Source organism: Coenobita brevimanus, chromosome 93 (genome assembly GCF_032717465.1).
Source record: "Coenobita brevimanus isolate Jiangsu-jjx chromosome 93, ASM3271746v2, whole genome shotgun sequence".
Taxonomy (NCBI): domain Eukaryota; kingdom Metazoa; phylum Arthropoda; class Malacostraca; order Decapoda; family Coenobitidae; genus Coenobita; species Coenobita brevimanus.
In genome coordinates, this window is record NC_137046.1 from 44,779,609 (window position 1) to 44,798,111 (window position 18,503).

Below are 18,503 nucleotides of genomic sequence, written 5' to 3' on the forward strand. Positions count from 1 at the left end.
CAATTGATAATCGTAACATTGTATGAATTGTTACAATATTAATAAGATATACAAGAATACCAAGATGTAATATGAATTATGAATTGTAAAGGAAGAGGTAATCAGAGCCTTCAGAACCCACAAGAACACTTCCCAGGGTCAGAATGTAATCTTCGCCACGTTTGCCACGCAACATAGTCACCCCTTCATATACATATTCTCTCATATGAATGTACGCTTCCCATTTTCTTTGGCGGTCACATGCTAGGGACCACTACAGTACTTACTAAATATATTACTCCACAGTTTTCATAATATTTGCCTATCTGATAGGCTATAAGTGAATAAACTAAGAAATTGAAGAACTACAGGTGCGCATCTATTGCGATATGCAGATGTCATAACGGACAGTCATGCCCCACGGTTTCTTCATGTTTTGTCACGTGTGACCACAGTACGGAGTCTTCTTTATAACTTTGCTAAAGCTTGGTTTAGTGTACGTAAAAAAAAAAAAAAAAAAAAAAAAAAAGCTTCAGTTTCCTGTATCATCCGCAGTCGCATCAATGTTCAAATGAGGTAATCTAATCAAACCAAGCTTAATGGAACCTGACGCATCATAACCTAACCTAGCCTTAACATGCAATAACGGACAGACCTAAGAGCTGAAAAGACTCCTCTTCCCATATTTTCTAAGTAATATACGAAACATTTGCAAACATAAAAGCCATAGAGAAGACCTCTCATTTCTATCAGACACCGTCCAAAACGCGCGACTGTCCGAAACGGCAACAATACCTACGAGTAAAGGATCATACATATACACCCACACGAAATGTATTCACAACAAGGAGGCGGCTGTAAAGAAGTCTCGTGCGGCCTAGAGCTTCCGTGTGTGTGTACCAGTAAATTTGGGTCGCTGCTCCAAATATACGCATGGCAGGCTGTTTTTTGTGCAATGTCCGCCGCTTAACTGGGGAGCAGCCACTCTGTCATGGCCACCTGTTGCTGCCATTACTCCTCCCGCCGCCGTCATTTTTGCTCCTAGAATTACCTTCGTTTCTACCATTAATCCAATTGTTTTCAGTTTTGCTGCTACCAGGATTTCAACTTCAGCGTCGCCCTGTCATGGTCACCTGTTGCTGCAATTTTTCATCCTGTCGCCATTACTTTTGCCCCTTGGAATTACCATCGTTTCTATCATTAATTTATTGTTTTCACTTTTGTTACTCCCATAACTTCGGCTTCACCCTCATTTCTCTCATGCCTCGTAGAATGAGCTTAGTTTCTCCCATTAACTTCATTGTTTTCACTTTTGATACTGCTTTAACTACGGCTTCACCACTTCTCCCCCCTCTGCCAGTATTTATTTATTTTTTACCCAAGAATTGCCTTCATTTCTAACAGTAACCGTACTAACGTTACTTTTGCTAGAACCATGACTATGGCTTCACCATCTCTTCATCCACCTGAAGGTTTACGATTCTTACTTGTGTCCTTGCAGTAGCGTATTGTCTGGTGCGTTCTTTAGTGTCCTATTATTATCTTTACTTCTAGAGCTGTATGCATTCCTACCACTGATTCACCTTTTGCCAGAAACCTCAGCTGTCCTCATTAGCCTACTCGTTTCTACCGTTTTTATTGCTAACATAATTTTCATGCCATTTTTCTTGTTTTAGTAGCTTTGTCTTACTTCTGTCATCACTCCATCATCTGGTATTTTTCCCCCAAACCTCCGCTTCTCATGCCACTAAATCGACCACTGTATCCTCTGATAACTGAGCCATTCAGTCTGATGACGCAATTTTTAAACTTTATTTACAGATGATATTTTCACACTAGGAGAACCTTATCGAACTGGGGGAGTCAGGTATGTCCCTCACTATCTTTCATCTAGGGCGTTCTCCCAGACAGGTAAAATCGGCTGAAGATAGAGACGAAATACAGAATACGTCATCTGATCTGAGCGACATTTGATTTCCTTCTGTTACTAACTTGCATTCGGCATTCGTTATGTCAGCTTGTTCCGACAGACACCCTGAGCCAACATACTCGTATTGTTTTATTACTCAAGCTACAGTCCTTCCAGTTCATCGACCTACAGAATTTTTAGCCTTGCCTCTTCCACTCTTCCCAGCCACTTTACTGCTGCTCATGTTTGTGTTAGTCTCCAACTTCCCTCTGCCACAAATATATCGCTTCTGTGGTTTATTATACCTTCCTACTTAACGTCACTTACACGCCGTTTCAATCAGCCCGTTTCTCTCACCAGATGGCTCCATAAATACCCCTCAACTTGGTAGCTACTTTCTGCTGCCTTCGCCCAGGCTTCCATCTGGCTGCCCTAACATGGACCGCTTTTCAGAGTAGTAAATTGAATGCTTTAGCGAGATAGAGTCATTCAGCTTATCTTAATTTTACCTCCACGCTGACAGTTTTACCGCCAATTGGGATCATCAAAGCCCCTGCCACCTCTCTTTAAGTTTTTACCACCTCGTCCATAGTGACATTTATATAGTACCGCTTGCAAGGTGCTTTAGCAAGTTCACGGTTTTTAGTTCCTCAGCTTTATTTATTTATATGTTCATTCATTTAAAGTATTGCAGTATATGTACTGTATGTCGCCAGCCAAAATGGACGTAAACGTGGCAAGTTCGAGTCCAACGCCATTTGTTAAGAATGAACTGTATTCTCTCTCTCTCTCTCTCTCTCTCTCTCTCTCTCTCTCTCTCTCTCTCTCTCTCTCTCTCTCATCATGTTGGTCAGCTGGTAACTTTCTAAAAAGAGAGATTTTGCCTTTTATCCAAAAGATAATTACCATATTCATAATTCATCAATCAGGCCACACAAAAGTTCATTACACATCGTTACGTAGAGCTACATTCTCGTTGTCATATTAGACATCGTGGCATCTCTTCCTTAGCAAATTATTGTGCTTATTACCTTTCAGTATGCTTTTCCATGTTATTCACGTCTTTCCAGTATCGACATAGTTTGCATCAGTAACACACTATTGGATGTTAAAGTGTTTTGTGCAAAATAAATCGCTCGTGAAGAGGTGTTAAGAAATCTCTGAAATCAACGAGAATGCGACCCTCATAGCACACCTCTCCAAAAATCACTCGCTGTCTCTTTGCAAATCGTGTCCCTTTTTAAATCCCTCTCATAGCCACTCTCAAAGGACACCATCCACGTCATCGCAGTATCCAGGGAGCCTCACACATCACCGTCAAAGAACTCCATCCATTTCAAAGCATTACCCAGGGAGCCCTACACATCCCCACCTCATTACCACACCTGACTCCGCGCCTCCATCCGCCTCACCCACCACATGCCACCTGCCTCATCCCTCATACACGCTCTGCATAACTGACAACCTGCACACTCATACATAAATACTCGCTGCCTCTGTGCACTGAAACTGACTTTAGCTTTTATTTTTTCACCTGTGCAGCTGCCTACCATACCGTGCCTGACTCCACAGTTATTCCTATGAAAGAAAACTATAGAGTCCAGTTCTAACCTTAATTCTCATTGATATTCACGCTTTAGCTTTACACCCATAATATTCCAATGTATCTTAGTCATTGATTTTACATGCTCGTCTTTCTTAACGTTAAGTATATCAGCGATCTCATCCATCACTGTATAGATTAATCCGCTCATATTAAATTCATCTTTCATCACCCACTTCTGTCAGTTCTTAGGTGTGTTTTTTATGCTTCTGGGCCTGCTCAGAGAATTTAATCTTGATCTTGACTTATTTTCCATTACTTCAGCCACACTACCAAGGTACCCTCCACATGTATAATGGTTTTCTTAAGTACAAAGCATCTCTCTCTCTCTCTCTCTCTCTCTCTCTCTCTCTCTCTCTCTCTCTCTCTCTCTGTCTTATTACAGTCTCTTTATCATTATCCACATATTTATCTGTTTCATAATTTCCAGTCTGTTTCTCTTCATACCCTTAAACATTTTTTTCAGACCTTTCTCACTTTGATCACTCCATTATCTCAGCTGTCTGCCAAAAATGCCTCTCTGCTTGATTCTTTCCTCCCTTTCTCTTTTTCTTCAACTACGTGTCATCGCTTTGTCTCTCCATTCGATCTTTTATTTCTCAGCCTGTCATCGCTGTTATCATCCCTACAGTCCTTATAATCATCATCTCTGTTATTATCTCATTCATTGTCACCGTCACCACCATATCCCCTCTACCATTATGGCAACTTCAGGTACTACCATACTCCTGTTTTCTTTGCGAATTCTTATTTCTTTTACGAACAACCACAGAGCCATCGTCATCACCATTATCGTCGGCGGCATCTCATGTTCTACTTAAGCTTCAACATTTTCGCCAGGAATACTGACAACGTCATCACCTCATCACCATTATCATTATCGTTAGTCACAACCACGACAACAACGGTTATCACTGTCACCACCAAAACAGCACTTGCCACCTTCACCACCACCATCGTCCCCTCCACCGCCATTACCACCACCACCATCACCCCCTCCATCACCATCACCACTGCCAACACACACCGTCCAAAACCACTACCAACACACACCGTCCAACACCACTACCAACACACACCGTCCAACACCACTACCATCACCACCACCATCACTTCCTCCCAATCCTTTTACCCCCTTCATCATCATTAGTATAACTATTCCTTCTCCATCATTTCCACCATTATACCACCACTACTATTACCACCATCATCACCTTTTCTACCAGCACAAAGAGAGAGAGAGAGAGAGAGAGAGAGAGAGAGAGAGAGAGAGAGAGAGAGAGAGAGAGAGAGAGATTCTCCTCGCATCTCGTGTTTCTGTTGTCATGCTCAAGTGGAGGCAGGCATATGAGAAGGTAGGTGAGCAGGGTGGGAGAAGGAGGAGGAGGAAGATGAAGACGCGGGAGATACGGGAAGGGAAAGAAAAGAGAAGGAAGGGTGGGAGGTGCGGGAGGATGAGAAGGGAAATGGGAGAGAATTTATGGTAGGAGGAGGAGGAGAAGGAGTTGGGGTGGGGGATGAGTAGGGATAGAAAGAGGAGGGAGGAAAGGGGTAAGAAGGAAAGTGGGAGGGAAGCACGGGACTAGGTAGGGTGAAGGCAAAAGGGAGGGAGGTACGGGAGATGGAAAGTGAGAGTGAATTTACGAGAGCTAAAATACTTAGCTCATTCACTACAAGAGATCCTTTCACAGATAGGTAAATTTAAAAGGAAATATTAGACAAAATTTCTGGTTACAACAGAATTATGATAACAAATGTGTGATTGTTTTGGCTGGGTTCCTAGAGAATTAATTTAGCCCTTCGGTGCGCGAGATACAGTACTTCCTAAGATGTATGAAGTCGTGTGGGCTTAACAAGAATATAAAGCAAGGATATTGTAGAGAAAGGTTAGGGAGAGAAACTGAAGGATGGAGAGTCTTGATAAACAGATTCAAATATGAGTCTTAGTCGCAGAGAATCTTGGGATAAAGGAGGTAAAATTCTGAACTTTGGCGTAGTCGAGAACGAAGTATTGTTTGACTATTTATTACCATATGATCTTCCACAAATATTTTCGACATTTTAAAATCTCTTCACTTCCTTATCCTGATCCATATCCACTCCATCTTCAGTCCATTTTTACGCTTGAACTCTCTCACACTTGTACTCGTTCCCCTTCCGCCCACACCTGCGTACCCATATATTTCATGTCCCAGTTCATCCATAACCATAGCAACTTCCTATACTTCACTGCCACTCCACTTTATCTCTCATCACTCATTCTCATCCTTTGCATATTTACTTTTATGCCCCTCCATATGCTGAGTAAAAGAGTGTCGTACAACTTCCACATTCACACCTTTCACTGTCAGTCTAATATGTATCTCTCAACCCCATTTCTCTCTTACTCTTATACGTATCTCTCACGCCCATTTCTCTCTCTCTTCTTTACATATTCCTTTTTTTGTCTCCACATTCTGAATAAAAATGCCCTCTTACACTTCCTGTGCACACAATTTTTTCCACTTTTTAACCAAACCATCAGTTATAAACTCTTTCCATTTCGGGTCTTTATATATCATCATTCATTCTGTTATATACAAATGCTTTCTTGTTCTTTAATATTCTTAGTGTCTCTTTCTACAACCTCACCACTGCCATGCTTCAGTACCAATCCACTATATCTTTCAGCTCCTCTGTTTTTCACAAACCCTTTCTTGTCTCCATACATTCTAATTTTCATCCAAACTGTCAGATATAACCTCATTCTGTTTCATCTTTGTTCTTTTTTATCTGTCAACATTTATTCTCTTTTACGCTTGTATTTTCTGTCTCCATTTTCAGTCAATGTATTTTCATCTACAACCTCCACGTCCCATTACTTCACCCTATTTTCACACCATTACTCACATTATATCTCACACTAACACTCTCATTATCACTCACTCTGCCACTCACACTCTCACTCACGCAAACACTACCCACCCTGAACACTTCAACACCCCTTAAAGCACCACTAAATCACGTCACTCTAGCAACCGGCCACAATTTCACTTCTTCCAGCCACATCACACTTCATCTGCCCACTTTACACTCCTCTTTCCAAATTTATTTCCACTCTTCATCTTATCTAATTCACTCCACTCCTTTGACATTTCTCCATTCCACCTAAGAACCACATTTCCAACTTACCTAGAGGTTCCACTTTCTATCCATTCCTTATTTCACATCTTACAACCCAACTCCACCTCCTCTTTCCATCCATAGCATCCAGGTTATCATTTCTCCACGTTTCATCCACATTCCTAATTCCATCCACCACTCTGACATCATCAACCACTGTAGCATCCATTTCGTAAAACCAGTTCACTTTGTACTCCGCATCCACATCCCTAAGTCTTGCATTCTGATCCACATCCACAGCACCCATCATCCACATAACATCCTCTATATCTTCAGTCCTCTCCTCCCACTCCATATATCCACCTCACACATTCTCCATCCATTCCGTCCACATCACAGCCCCAACCCATCCACCAGACATCCACCTAGCCCACTCAGCACCCATTGCACACCTACACACGCACCCCGCCCACACCACACCCACACTCATTCCACACCCACTCCACAACCTTGCCCACTCTGCACCCAAACCCACTCCACATTCACTCCACACTCACTCCACCCCCACTCCACTCTCTTCCTAGTTCCGTTGCCAACTCTCCCACTTATTGTACACCCACGCCTGCCCTACATTTCACTCCACAAGCACACCCACTCCACACCCACACCCATTTCACACCCGCTCCACACCAACTCCACATCCACACCCATTTCACACCCGCTCCGCACCAGCTTCATATCCACACCCACACTCACTCCACAGCCACTCCACCCGCTTCCTAGTACCGCTGCCAACTCGCCCACTTTCCCCCACTAATTATCAACATTGTACTCTCATGGGGTTGGTAGGGTCTGGGTGGGGTTTACGTGGTGGGGGTTTAAATGGTGGTAAAATTTGGGGTGGCTGGGTTTAAGGGAGGTTTAGGGGGTGGGGTTTGTGTGGTGAGGTTTGTGTGGTGGGGTTTGTGTGGTGGGGGTTTAGGTGATGGTACAATTAAGGTGGTGGGATATTAGGCGCAGGAGTTGAAGTGGTGGAGTTGAAGTGATGGGATTCGGGTGATGGGATCTGGATGGAAATTAGTACGTGGGGTTATGTGGTGAGGTTTGGGGAGCGGGATTTCTGCTAGTGGGGTTTAGGTGAGGTTTTAGATAGTGGAGCTGAGGTGGCAGTTTAGGTGGGGGTTTAAGTGGAAGTTCCCTGGGTGGATACTGGTAAAAAGAGGTTGCAAAAGATAGGAAACCTCTCAAATCGGAAAACGGACTGGTAGACTACAGAGAGAGAGAGAGAGAGAGAGAGAGAGACAGAGAAAAGGGGGGGGGAAGGGAAGGGAGAGGGAGATGGGGTAGAGGATGGAAAGGGCAGAAGCTGAAGGAGAGACAGAAAACAGCTAGTGGGCCATAGCATTTTTTCTCCCCAGTTAATGGCAGCAGACATCTAGAAACCATCTGTTGCAATCAGAACAAAAAAAAATGATAATCAGGCTTTAATTCATCCTCAGGTAATCGAGCAACAAACAATGATTGTAATGAAGTTCAGTAATCAACTACTTATTTGTTATCCAGTTCATTAGCTACATTAAATAAAGAGTGTAAATTTGTGAGCCACAGAAAAATGTGAAGTTGAGAGATAAGGGTCCGTATTCTCTCCCTAACACCTCTTCCTAAACGATTTATCTCGGTTATTCCACCTTACCTCTTCTATGGTGTATATATCCTTCCAATATCGTCATACTCTTCATATATAGCGTACAAAAGGATATTAGCCAGCCATATCCAAAAATAAATCGCTAAGGAAGACGTGGTAGAGAGCTTCCTTAACCGACGAGAACAAGAGCAAAGTTGTGAGACTGAGGGATGGAGTGTGAGGTTGTGGGATGAGGTGCGAGGCTAAGGGATGGGGTGTGAGGTTAAGGGATGAAATGTGAGACTGAGGAATGATTTATGAGGTTGGATGATAGTGTGAGGTTGAGGTTGGGATGTGAGATTGAGGGTTAAGATTTGAGGTTGAGGGTGGGGTGTGAGGTTGAGGGATGAGATATGAGGCTGAGGTATGAGGTATAAGGTTGAGGTTGAGTTGTGAAGTTGACAGAAGAACTATGAAACTGAGGAGTGAATGATAGAGGTTAAGTGACGAGGTTTGAGGTGTGAGTGTGAGATGAAGTGAGAGGTTTGGGATGTGAAGTGTGAAGGTGTGGGCTGAAATGATGTGCTGAAATTATAGAGGTGAGCAGGCAGTAGGAAGGATGACCGTCACTGGCAAATCTATAAGTGAGCATAGATTATTTTTTGCCCCTGTTTTGTCAGTGATTCAACAGGCACACTGACTCACCCCACCCACTGTCTTGCCTGAGCCCACCACATGCCCACTCTTACTTGTACGTGCAGTCATACACACACACACACACACACACACACACACACACACACACACACACACACACACACACACACACACACACACACACACACACACACACACACACACACCATGCATCATCAGGCACAAATCATCCACATCCTCAAACACCTGAACACAAACGCTCTCTCTCTCTCTCTCTCTCTCTCTCTCTCTCTCTCTCTCTCACACACACACACACACACACACACACACACACACACACACACGTCCACATTCACAAGCACATCGCAAATATCCAACATACATGCGCCCCTAGTCACACGCACACACAGACACACCTTCGGCTGCACACAAGTATATTTACCCACAGTCGCAGCCACACATCTCCTCCCACATCAGAGTGACAAGAAAAACAAAGCGTGGAGTCATCAGTGTTTACAGAGGAAGGGACCCCAGTTGACATCAGCAGGACACACTTGTTGCCTCATACACACACATACACTAGGAGGATCAGGGGAGGAGGCGGAGGGGCGGAGACAGGGAATTCACCTCTTAATCGTTCTGAGCGTTGGCGATTTCTTTCAATGGAATAGATTCGTCTGCCGTTTAACAACAAAAAAAGATATAAACAAATGAGGATATGAGAAACGTTTTCCATTGTTCATAATAATATTCTGTATATGTGTCAACCGATATCAGGTCCACAATAGTACAGGATAATCTCCACGGAGGAGGAGGATAGTCATAATTAATCGTTCCCTTGCTCGTGATGTTTGAAATAGAAACAGGTGTCTATAAGATGACTGTTGCATGTGCAAGTTGAAGTGTTGCAACGGCTATATTTGTGTGTATGTGTCATCAGTAGAATCGACATGGTACGAACATATGCATGCAACTGTATGAAAGAACATACTACCAATATTAACTCTGATATGTCCACAGTTGGGGTTCGAACTCTGGACGCGGGATACACGGATCTTAGGACAAGTACGCCGCACTAAATATTTACGACTGCTGATCAGTGTATTCGCTGTTGCAGTGATGTGGAGTTTGTTTATCACGAGACCGTCATATGTCTTGGTCCCGTCAGGCAACTCGGCAGGTCGTGTGACACGCGCGGGGCATCCTGCCTGTTTACAGCGCCACCTGCTGAGTCTGCCTGGGGGTGAACGGGAAGTGAACCGGCAGCTGCGTTTATGTGGCCCGGATTTAAAAATATAACTGAGGATTAACTTTACGGCCATATAAAACCGAGCAGAAAAAATATTTTGGTATTTTTCCCTTCGAGAGTTCATGGTACGTGACGAGGCAAAGCAGCTGAGTGATATGCCGTTAAATGCCTTAATAAACGTATTTAGACTTCAACGGAAACATCATCAATTTGTCAAAATTCCACAATATGTCAGCCATCTAAGGAAAAAGATCTATTATGTGACCTTTGCTTATGTACTGAAGTCAACCAGGTTGGTAAGCAGAAAATTTAGAGCTTTATTACCGCCACTAAAGTCATTACTAATCTCAGTTTTATTCCTTTCAAAATAAGCAAACTAGGTCGGAAGTAAACTCTGCCGGCGATCTGTTGACGGCGGGAATGTGCTGAATGCCATAAAACCGCATTCGCCGGCGCCGTCACACCGCTGGTCCGCCTCTTCATTTTCACCTATACGTACCCTTCCTGCTCCTCATATAGCTAGACCTTGTTTCATTCACTTTCACCTTCGTCCTCCTTGTTTTCCACACATGTATGATAAAGAAAGCGCTCACGAAAAAGTCATACAGACGGGTACACGCGACCGTCGCTTTACAAATCCAGTCCCTGTTGCAGCCGTAACTATGATCAGAACAGGGTGAAAAGACTACCTAAAGTCTCATTATTTCCGACGCAGTAAGCATTACAGTAATGCCGTAAAAGGAAATGTAGTTTCTCGCCTAAGATTTTACTGAAGTTACATTTTGCCACTTAGATAACCCGTGTAAATAGTTAAAAAGGATATGCCATTCAAAGAACTTAGCAACTACTGCACAAGCACACGATATCTTTTGAGAACAAGAGGGGGAATCATTACAGGAGCAAGACTGCTGTTGGTAAATGTAATTCATCTGGCGGAACAACCTAAAAACAGCAGATTCAGAGTCACGAGGGAGGCGACTCATGTGGCATAACACACTGAAGGAATGTGTGATGGCCGGGATGGGGTGAGGACAAGAGGACATGTGAGAAAAGGGAGAGGAGGGGAGGAGAGGAAATGAAAGGAAAGGGATGGGAGGAGAGGAAAAGAGAAGGGATGGTAGGGAGACACGGGGAGGGGACAGTAGTTAGGGGAAGAAAGGGAAATGGAATGAGTGAGATGGGAAGAGGTGGAGAGGAGTGGAAAGGAAAGGAAAGGAAGGGAGGAAGAGAGGGTAAGGAAGGATAATGGAAAGAAAGGAAAGGAAGGTTAAGGAAAGAAATGTAAAGGAAAAGGATGGATGGCTGGGAGAAGAGAGAGGATGTGAAAAGAAGAGATGGGAAAGGAAGGAGAGGAGTGGAAGGGAAGAGAATAGCAGGGAAGAAGGTAAGAGGAGGTCAGGGAAAAGGAAGGGAAGGGAAGGGAGGTTAGGAGAAAGAAGGGAAAGGAGAGATAGGATGGTTAGGGGAAGAGAGAGGAAGTGAAAGGAAGATATAGAAAGAGATGGAGGGGAAAGTAAGGGAAATAGGGTTAGGAGGGGAGAGAGAAGAAAGGGGAGGTTATGGGAACAGAGAGGAGGGGACGGCAGAGGAGGGGAAGGGAAAGATGATAGGAGAGGCGAGGGGAGGGGAGTGAAGGGGAGGGGAGGTAGAATGAGTGATAAAATATGTTGGAAGGGAGGAGGAAGAGGAAGGGGAATGTGAATGAGGGCAAGGGGGACATTAACATAATAATAAAATGAGAACGGCATCAAGAAGAGTGAACAAAAAATGAAGATCTAGTCAAAGCAGCAGCATGAGAAAGAGAGAGAGAGAGAGAGAGAGAGAGAGAGGAAGGAAGCTTTTGCCTCCTCAGTACGATGACGTCTTTTTAACTTTATCCTAATTTATTCTCTCTACCACAGACGATATTCCTCAGCTAAGGAGGGACTTTTCGAGCAGGAGGGGCTCGATCCAGCCTTCGTTAACCCCGTCAGTACGAGAGGAGTTTCCCAGGCTGAATAATATTGTCTGGAGTAACAAAAATATGCTAATGTAGGACGTGATGGGAGTGAAGAGGTAATTTTGAGGAGTGAGGCGATGGAAGGTGGGCAGGACAGGTGTGTTGTTGGGGTCGTGATTCATCTATGCAGGTTTCTATAGGTCGTCCATCTTAACTAGGTGGAGATTTTCGTCCCATTGCAGCTCATTTTCCTTAACTCAGTGGCAGAATAAGACAATACTACGGCACGGTTCTTCATCCTTTCCATAGCACTTTTTCGTGACTAGCACCATATTCTACTGTTAAAATCTTGTTACAGTTCGGCACTCAGTATAGCAATTTTAAGCCAGGTTAAAGTGGACAGAGTTTAGTGTTAAAGATCGTGGTCCAAAAATCTCTCTCTCTCTCTCTCTCTCTCTCTCTCTCTCTCTCTCTCTCTCTCTCTCTCTCTCTCTCTCTCTCTCTCTCTCTCTCTCTCTCTCTCTCTCTCTTCCTTCCTTTCTTTACAACCCTACCTTATGTATGCCACAACCTTTCCTCTGCCCTACCTCAGTTCTTTATTTGGACGAAGATGTGTGTGTGTGTGTGTGTGTGTGTGTGTGTGTTTGTGTGTGTGTGTGTGTGTGTGTGTGTGTGTGTGTTTTGGTTCCCTTCCCTCCTTCTGCACATCTCTGTTTTACTTCCCTGTTTCCCTTTCTTCCCTCTCTAGATTCCCTCCCTCCCTACATTCCTTCCCTCCTTTTCTCATTACCCTTCCCTCCCTTTCTTTATTTGTCCCCTCCCTGTTTCGCCTCTCCCCTTTCCCTCCTTTCTCACTCACCTCTTGATCTGGACGTTGATCTAGTTCCCAGTTTCTCATTCTTCTTTTCTCTCCTCCCCTTCCTTTCCCACGAACCTTCTCTCTCCTTCTACATTCCTCCCTTCCCTCTCCTACATTTCTTCCCTCCCTCCTTCCCTTCCCTCCTTTCCTTCCTCTCTCACTCACCTCTTAATCTGGACGGTGATCTGGTTGCCTGCGTTATTGAAGAGATCCGCGGCCTGCTGATGAGTGATGTTCTTGGTCTCTGTATAGCTGATGCGGGTGATGATGTCGCCCTTGTGCAGCGTGCCGTCAGCAGGGGTCCCTACCAGAACCTGGGGATGGGACACAGAGGGCGTGTGAGATAGGCAGATAGATAGAAAAATAGATATGTAGGTAGCAAGATGGATATATAGATAGATAAAGAGGAGGAAACTTGAAGTAATGATTGCTAGTCCTAATCTAACGTAACATAACAGCCAAACTACCAGCACTGTTGAGAGGGAGAGAGAGAGAAAGAGAGAGCAGGAAACTGTAGACGTGAGCCATATCAGAGCCTTATCAGAACCTTAACCTGAGATGAGAGCCAAGGAATATGGTTTGTTTTGAGTTGAGATGGGTAGGGCTGAGAGAGGAGCCGGAGAGAAGATGAGGGTGGAGGAGAGGATGAGAGATAGGGTAAGAGGCAGGGTGATGGGATGAGAACATTGACGTAGCCAGGAACTGCACAAGGGGATTTAAGATTCTGTAGAGCTGGAGTGAGAACGAGGGTGGAGGAGGGGATGAGAGATAGTGTTCTGGGGAGAGTGATGGAGTGAGAATGAGGGTGGAGGAGAGGATGAAAGATAGGGTTAAGGGAAGAGTGATGGAGTGAGAATGTGGGTGGAGGAGAGAATAAAAGATGGGACTAAAGGGAGAATGATGAAGTGAGAATGAGGGTGGAGGCGAGGATGAGAGGTATGGTTAATGTGAGAGTGATGAGATGAGGATGGGGGTGGAGGAGAGAATGAAAGATAGGGTTAAGAGAAAGTGATGGGGTAAGGACAGGGACGTAGCCAGATATTTCATAGAGTCAGTGCAATATAGAGCTCACCCCCACCGTGTTCTGTAAATGTACTCTGTCATGCAGTAGGCACTCTTGAATAAATTTTGCTCTGTAAACGTCAGCATGAATATCCTGATCATTATAAAACTCCCAAAGCTTGGTAAAATTGACACTTTTGTAATTATTATTATTATTACTATTATTATTATTATTATTATTATTATTATTATTGATATTTTTATTATTATTATTATTAGATGATGTATGTATGCATTTATTGTTATTATTATTATTATTATTAGTATTAGTATTAGTATTAGTATGTTACATGGAAAAGCAATAAAAAAAAGACAGGATTTTGTTCATGTTAAGGGGAGATCAAGTAAATTTTGCTCCTTCCTTGGCTATACTACAGGATAAGAATGATGAAAAAAAAAGAATGAAAGATACAATTGGAGATGAGACTGAGAGTGAAGGTGGAGTTAAAATGAGAACGCAAGTGAATGCTGGAAATGAAGGCAGAAGTTGGGGAGGAGAAGATATGATAACGATAGAATACTTCAGTGTGAAAGCAGCAGTGAAAATGAATGCAAGAGTGGTGTAGAGTGCTTATGGTAGAAGCGAGAGAGACAGAGGGCTGGAGAATGGTGTAAATGATGATGAAAGTGAATGTGGAACTGAAAGCAAGTGTGTGTGTGTGTGTGTGTGTGTGTGTGTGTGTGTGTGTGTGTGTGTGTGTGTGTGTGTGATGACGCCAATGACAGGAGGACACCCAACACCCCGCTTCTTCCCTTTCGTCCCACTCTGGCACCTCCCCCACCAAAACATCATACCCAGTGCCATTCATAAGGCCCTCCCAGCACCTGTGACAGAGGAGGCTGAACGTACCCCAGTAACCTATTCAATCAGATATACCTCTTCTTTTATTCCTTTTATCTCCAGACGATTTATTCAGCTTAGGAGAAGGGAAAGAAATGGTGAGTGTACCCTATCTAGTGACTTTTTCTTTTCCATCTTATCTCCAGACAAATTTTTTTCAGTTTAGGAGAACATAATGAGTGTGTAACTTTTCAATCGGACGCCTTTTTAAAAATTATCATTACCATTTCTAGACGATTTCATTCAGCTTAGGGGACATTTTTTGAACTGGAGGGGTCAGATATAGCCTTCATTAGCCCTTATACTGTTCCAGACACTCTTGACCTGAGTATATGGTAGCAGAAGGAGTAAGCTGAAATAAGACGTCGCCGTATTCAAGGGGTTAATCATTCGCCAGGAAGGAAGAACATGTAATACAGTCTGTTTGTAAATCATCATCATAATGCATTTTTTATATATGGTGTATGTAGGATCATCATCATCATCATCATCATCATCATCATACTCCCCACTATCACATGGTGTGACAAGTACCAGGAGACGGAGACAAGAAAGCACAAGCAAAAAGAGAAATGTCAAGGAAAATGAAAAAAAAAAATAATAAGAGACTGTCAACAGAGTGCCAATAAGAACAACAATACTGATAAAAATTCAATCACACCAGCTGCCAAAGGTACCATGACTCAGAAAACTGCCCCCTCATCACTCCCATGACCCCGTTTTGCCTGAGTCATCCCTCCCAGCAAAGAGATAAAAAGAAAACGTACACACTGCGAGTAAATCAACCACTGGTGCACCTGTATTATGGGTGAGAGAGAGAGAGAGAGAGAGAGAGAGAGAGAGAGATGAAGAAAAAGGAGATGCAGGAGAGGTAAAAACAGACATAGACAAAGGAAATGTGTGTGTGTGTGTGTGTGTGTGAGAGAGAGAGAGAGAGAGAGAGAGAGAGAGAGAGAGAGAGGTGATAGAGGACGGGAGGGGAGGATGGAAGAGTTTACTTTGGGTGTCATCCCGTTTGGTAGCCAAGATGTTGAGGGTAAACAGGCGGTAATGAGTGGCTGCTGTGGGAGAGAGAGAGAGAGAGAGAGAGAGAGAGAGAGAGTGAGATCGCGAGAGAGAGAGACCGTTCAAGATAAGTTGTTATAGCTGTGATTAAGGAAAGCAGGTAAGTTTATAAGAGACGGAAAATGGGAAACCAATTGCCGAAAAAAAAAAAGGATATTTGTTGTTGAAGAAAAAGACTATTGCCGTTTTGGAAAAGTATATTGGCTGTTGAAAAAAATTAATATTTGTTTTTAAGGAAGAAATATTTGTTAATATAAAGAGGGAATTCGTAACGAAAGAGAAATTATTTTTAGTTGATAATAAAAGGAAGTTTGTTCATAGAGAATGGAAATATATTTGCTACTTAAATTAAATAAAACGAGTTGTTGTTAAGGAGAATGAAGAGTGTGACTGAGGAAAAGAAATAAATTAGGTGGCTTAGGGAAAAGATTAAAAATTGTGGGGGAAGGAAATGGGGTATGAAGTAGCAACATTTGTGGTTGTGGAGAAAAAGGGTAATTTGGCTGAGGAAAGAAAGGCGCTGATAGTGGGGAAAAGAGGGGTGATAGGGTAGAGAGAGAAGGGGAAACTGGTGTGGTTGGCTGGGGGAGGGGGTACTGTAACTAGGAACGGAGGAGAAAATATTGGAAGTGGCTGGGGACGATGTAGGTAGCAGGGGAAACGAGTTGGGGGAGGGGGAGGGGAAAGGAGAGTGGAAAACGTGACTGAGAACGAAGGGGGAAGAAGTCACATTGGAAGGAAGGGGGTGGGGAGGACACATGAGTTTAGATGGAAAAGTAAAAGTGATGCTAGGGGCGCAGGGGATGGGGGTGGAGGAGACCTGAGAAGTGAACAGACAGGAGAGACAGTGTTTGTGTTTGAGTGACGTGTTGGTATATCCCCTGGACGTGGTGCTTTGATGTGATGTGAGCGACGGTGTTGTGCTGCTGACGTGTAAATGTCGGAGATGGCGGGAAATGGTTCTTATTTACTCTTGATTTTACTAGTACTCTTCCAGTCCTCTTGCCGTGTTATTCTCCTTCTTCTTCTAGCCTCTCACCTACCTAATATGCCCTAATCTTGGGATGTGCAACTCACTGGTTCGCAGAAACGTGTGACTAACTCGATTCAGCTAAAATGAAATATTTCCTAGTTATATATTTTACTGTTTTCTTAAGTGAAGTTCAAAACTTAGAATTCTGAAAATATTTAGTTTTCCGCCAAGTTCAGGCATTTTGCTAGAATGACAGTAGAATTCTAAAAATAATTATTTCTCTAAAGAAATATGTATGTTTTGTCAAGTTTAGGCGTTGTGATTATTTTGCTGAATTTCGTTAATGTTTTTAGATAAGTTATACTACCAATTTTTTCTGTTTTACTGATGGTGTGGTTATTTCTGTTTGGTTGGCAACCCTTGTCTCAGTATATCCGTGTATTCCTTCTCTATAATCAGTCTCTCTCTCTCTCTCTCTCTCTCTCTCTCTCTCTCTCTCTCTCTCTCTCTCTCTCTCACACACACACACACACACACACACACACACGTCTTTGATCTTTCCGCAACACAGCCTGTACCATACTCAGTCACCCACAAAAATCCATTGTTGTGAGGTGTTCTTGTAGCTGGTGAGAGAAGACGGGCTAGGGTGATGGGGAGATGAGATGGTGGGGTAGAGTGAGGGGGAGATGAGATGGTGAGGTAGGGTGAGGGGGGGTGGCGTGAGTGAGAGGAGGTGTGAGCTCAGATAAAGAGTAGAGAAAATAAGAGGCACTTTGGGTGGTGGAGAAAATTATACAGGGCGAGAGAGACATACGGATGTTAGCATGCTGGGAATATTAAAAATGTGGTTATTATAAACTATACTGAGATCCAGCGGTAAATGAAGGCTTGATCTAACCTCAACAGGTCTAAAGTCACTCCTAAAGGTGAAATCGTCTGGTAGTGGCATGAATATACTTAAAATTACGTCATTGGATGCAAAGATTTAATTTCAGAGACACAGATAAAGCTAATAAATGTTACCGTCTTTATTTGCCAGTGCGCTTGTACTGATATACAATGTATTTTTCTTTGTTTCAGATGTTTCAGTTGTAAAGAAAGGAACAATAGGCTCGCTTCGCGTCTCTCAGACAGATGTAAGTATAGAACCTACATCAAAAGTGGACATATAGAGAGTTATTCAGGAAGTATTCTTTAATTAATTTTTTAATATAAGACTAGGCTTGTCTAATTAGGTACAATATGTTAATTTCAGTGATGTGCTAATACAAGTGCCCATAACTGGAGTAGTTTCCCAGGTCCTCTCTATTGTCCCTCCTATGACTTGTAGAATTTCTAGGGCAATGGATCCAGGCGCCTTGATATACATGTGGGCGGACTTTATTCATTTTTCTTGAAAAAAAAAAAAAAAAAAAAAAAAAAAGTCTTTCCGATCAACCGTACATCTATGGTCCTTTTTTTCCCAACAGTCTATATGGCTCTCCAAATATCTTCAACTCAGTAGAGCAAAAGTAACACGTTAGCAGTGTCTTTCATTGAAATAGCTGCTTATGACAGCCACAGTCATGATAATTTATACAGAATTGTTGCTGAGCCAGTGCTGAAGACCGTATGCAGGTAACTGACATACTAGCAGCG

At 43.1% G+C, this 18,503-nt stretch overlaps 1 protein-coding gene across 4 annotated transcripts in view; it reads right to left on the reverse strand.

Annotated features, from left to right (window-relative positions):
• LOC145412538 (PDZ and LIM domain protein 1-like) overlaps window positions 1-18,503 on the reverse strand; it is a 144,981-nt gene that overhangs the window by 55,938 nt on the left and 70,540 nt on the right. For all 4 annotated transcript variants that reach the window (XM_080282436.1, XM_080282435.1, XM_080282434.1 and 1 more), the window contains exon 2: window positions 13,087-13,235. In XM_080282436.1, coding sequence (XP_080138562.1) covers window positions 13,087-13,235 — 149 coding nt within the window. The remainder of the gene's footprint in view (window positions 1-13,086; window positions 13,236-18,503) is intronic.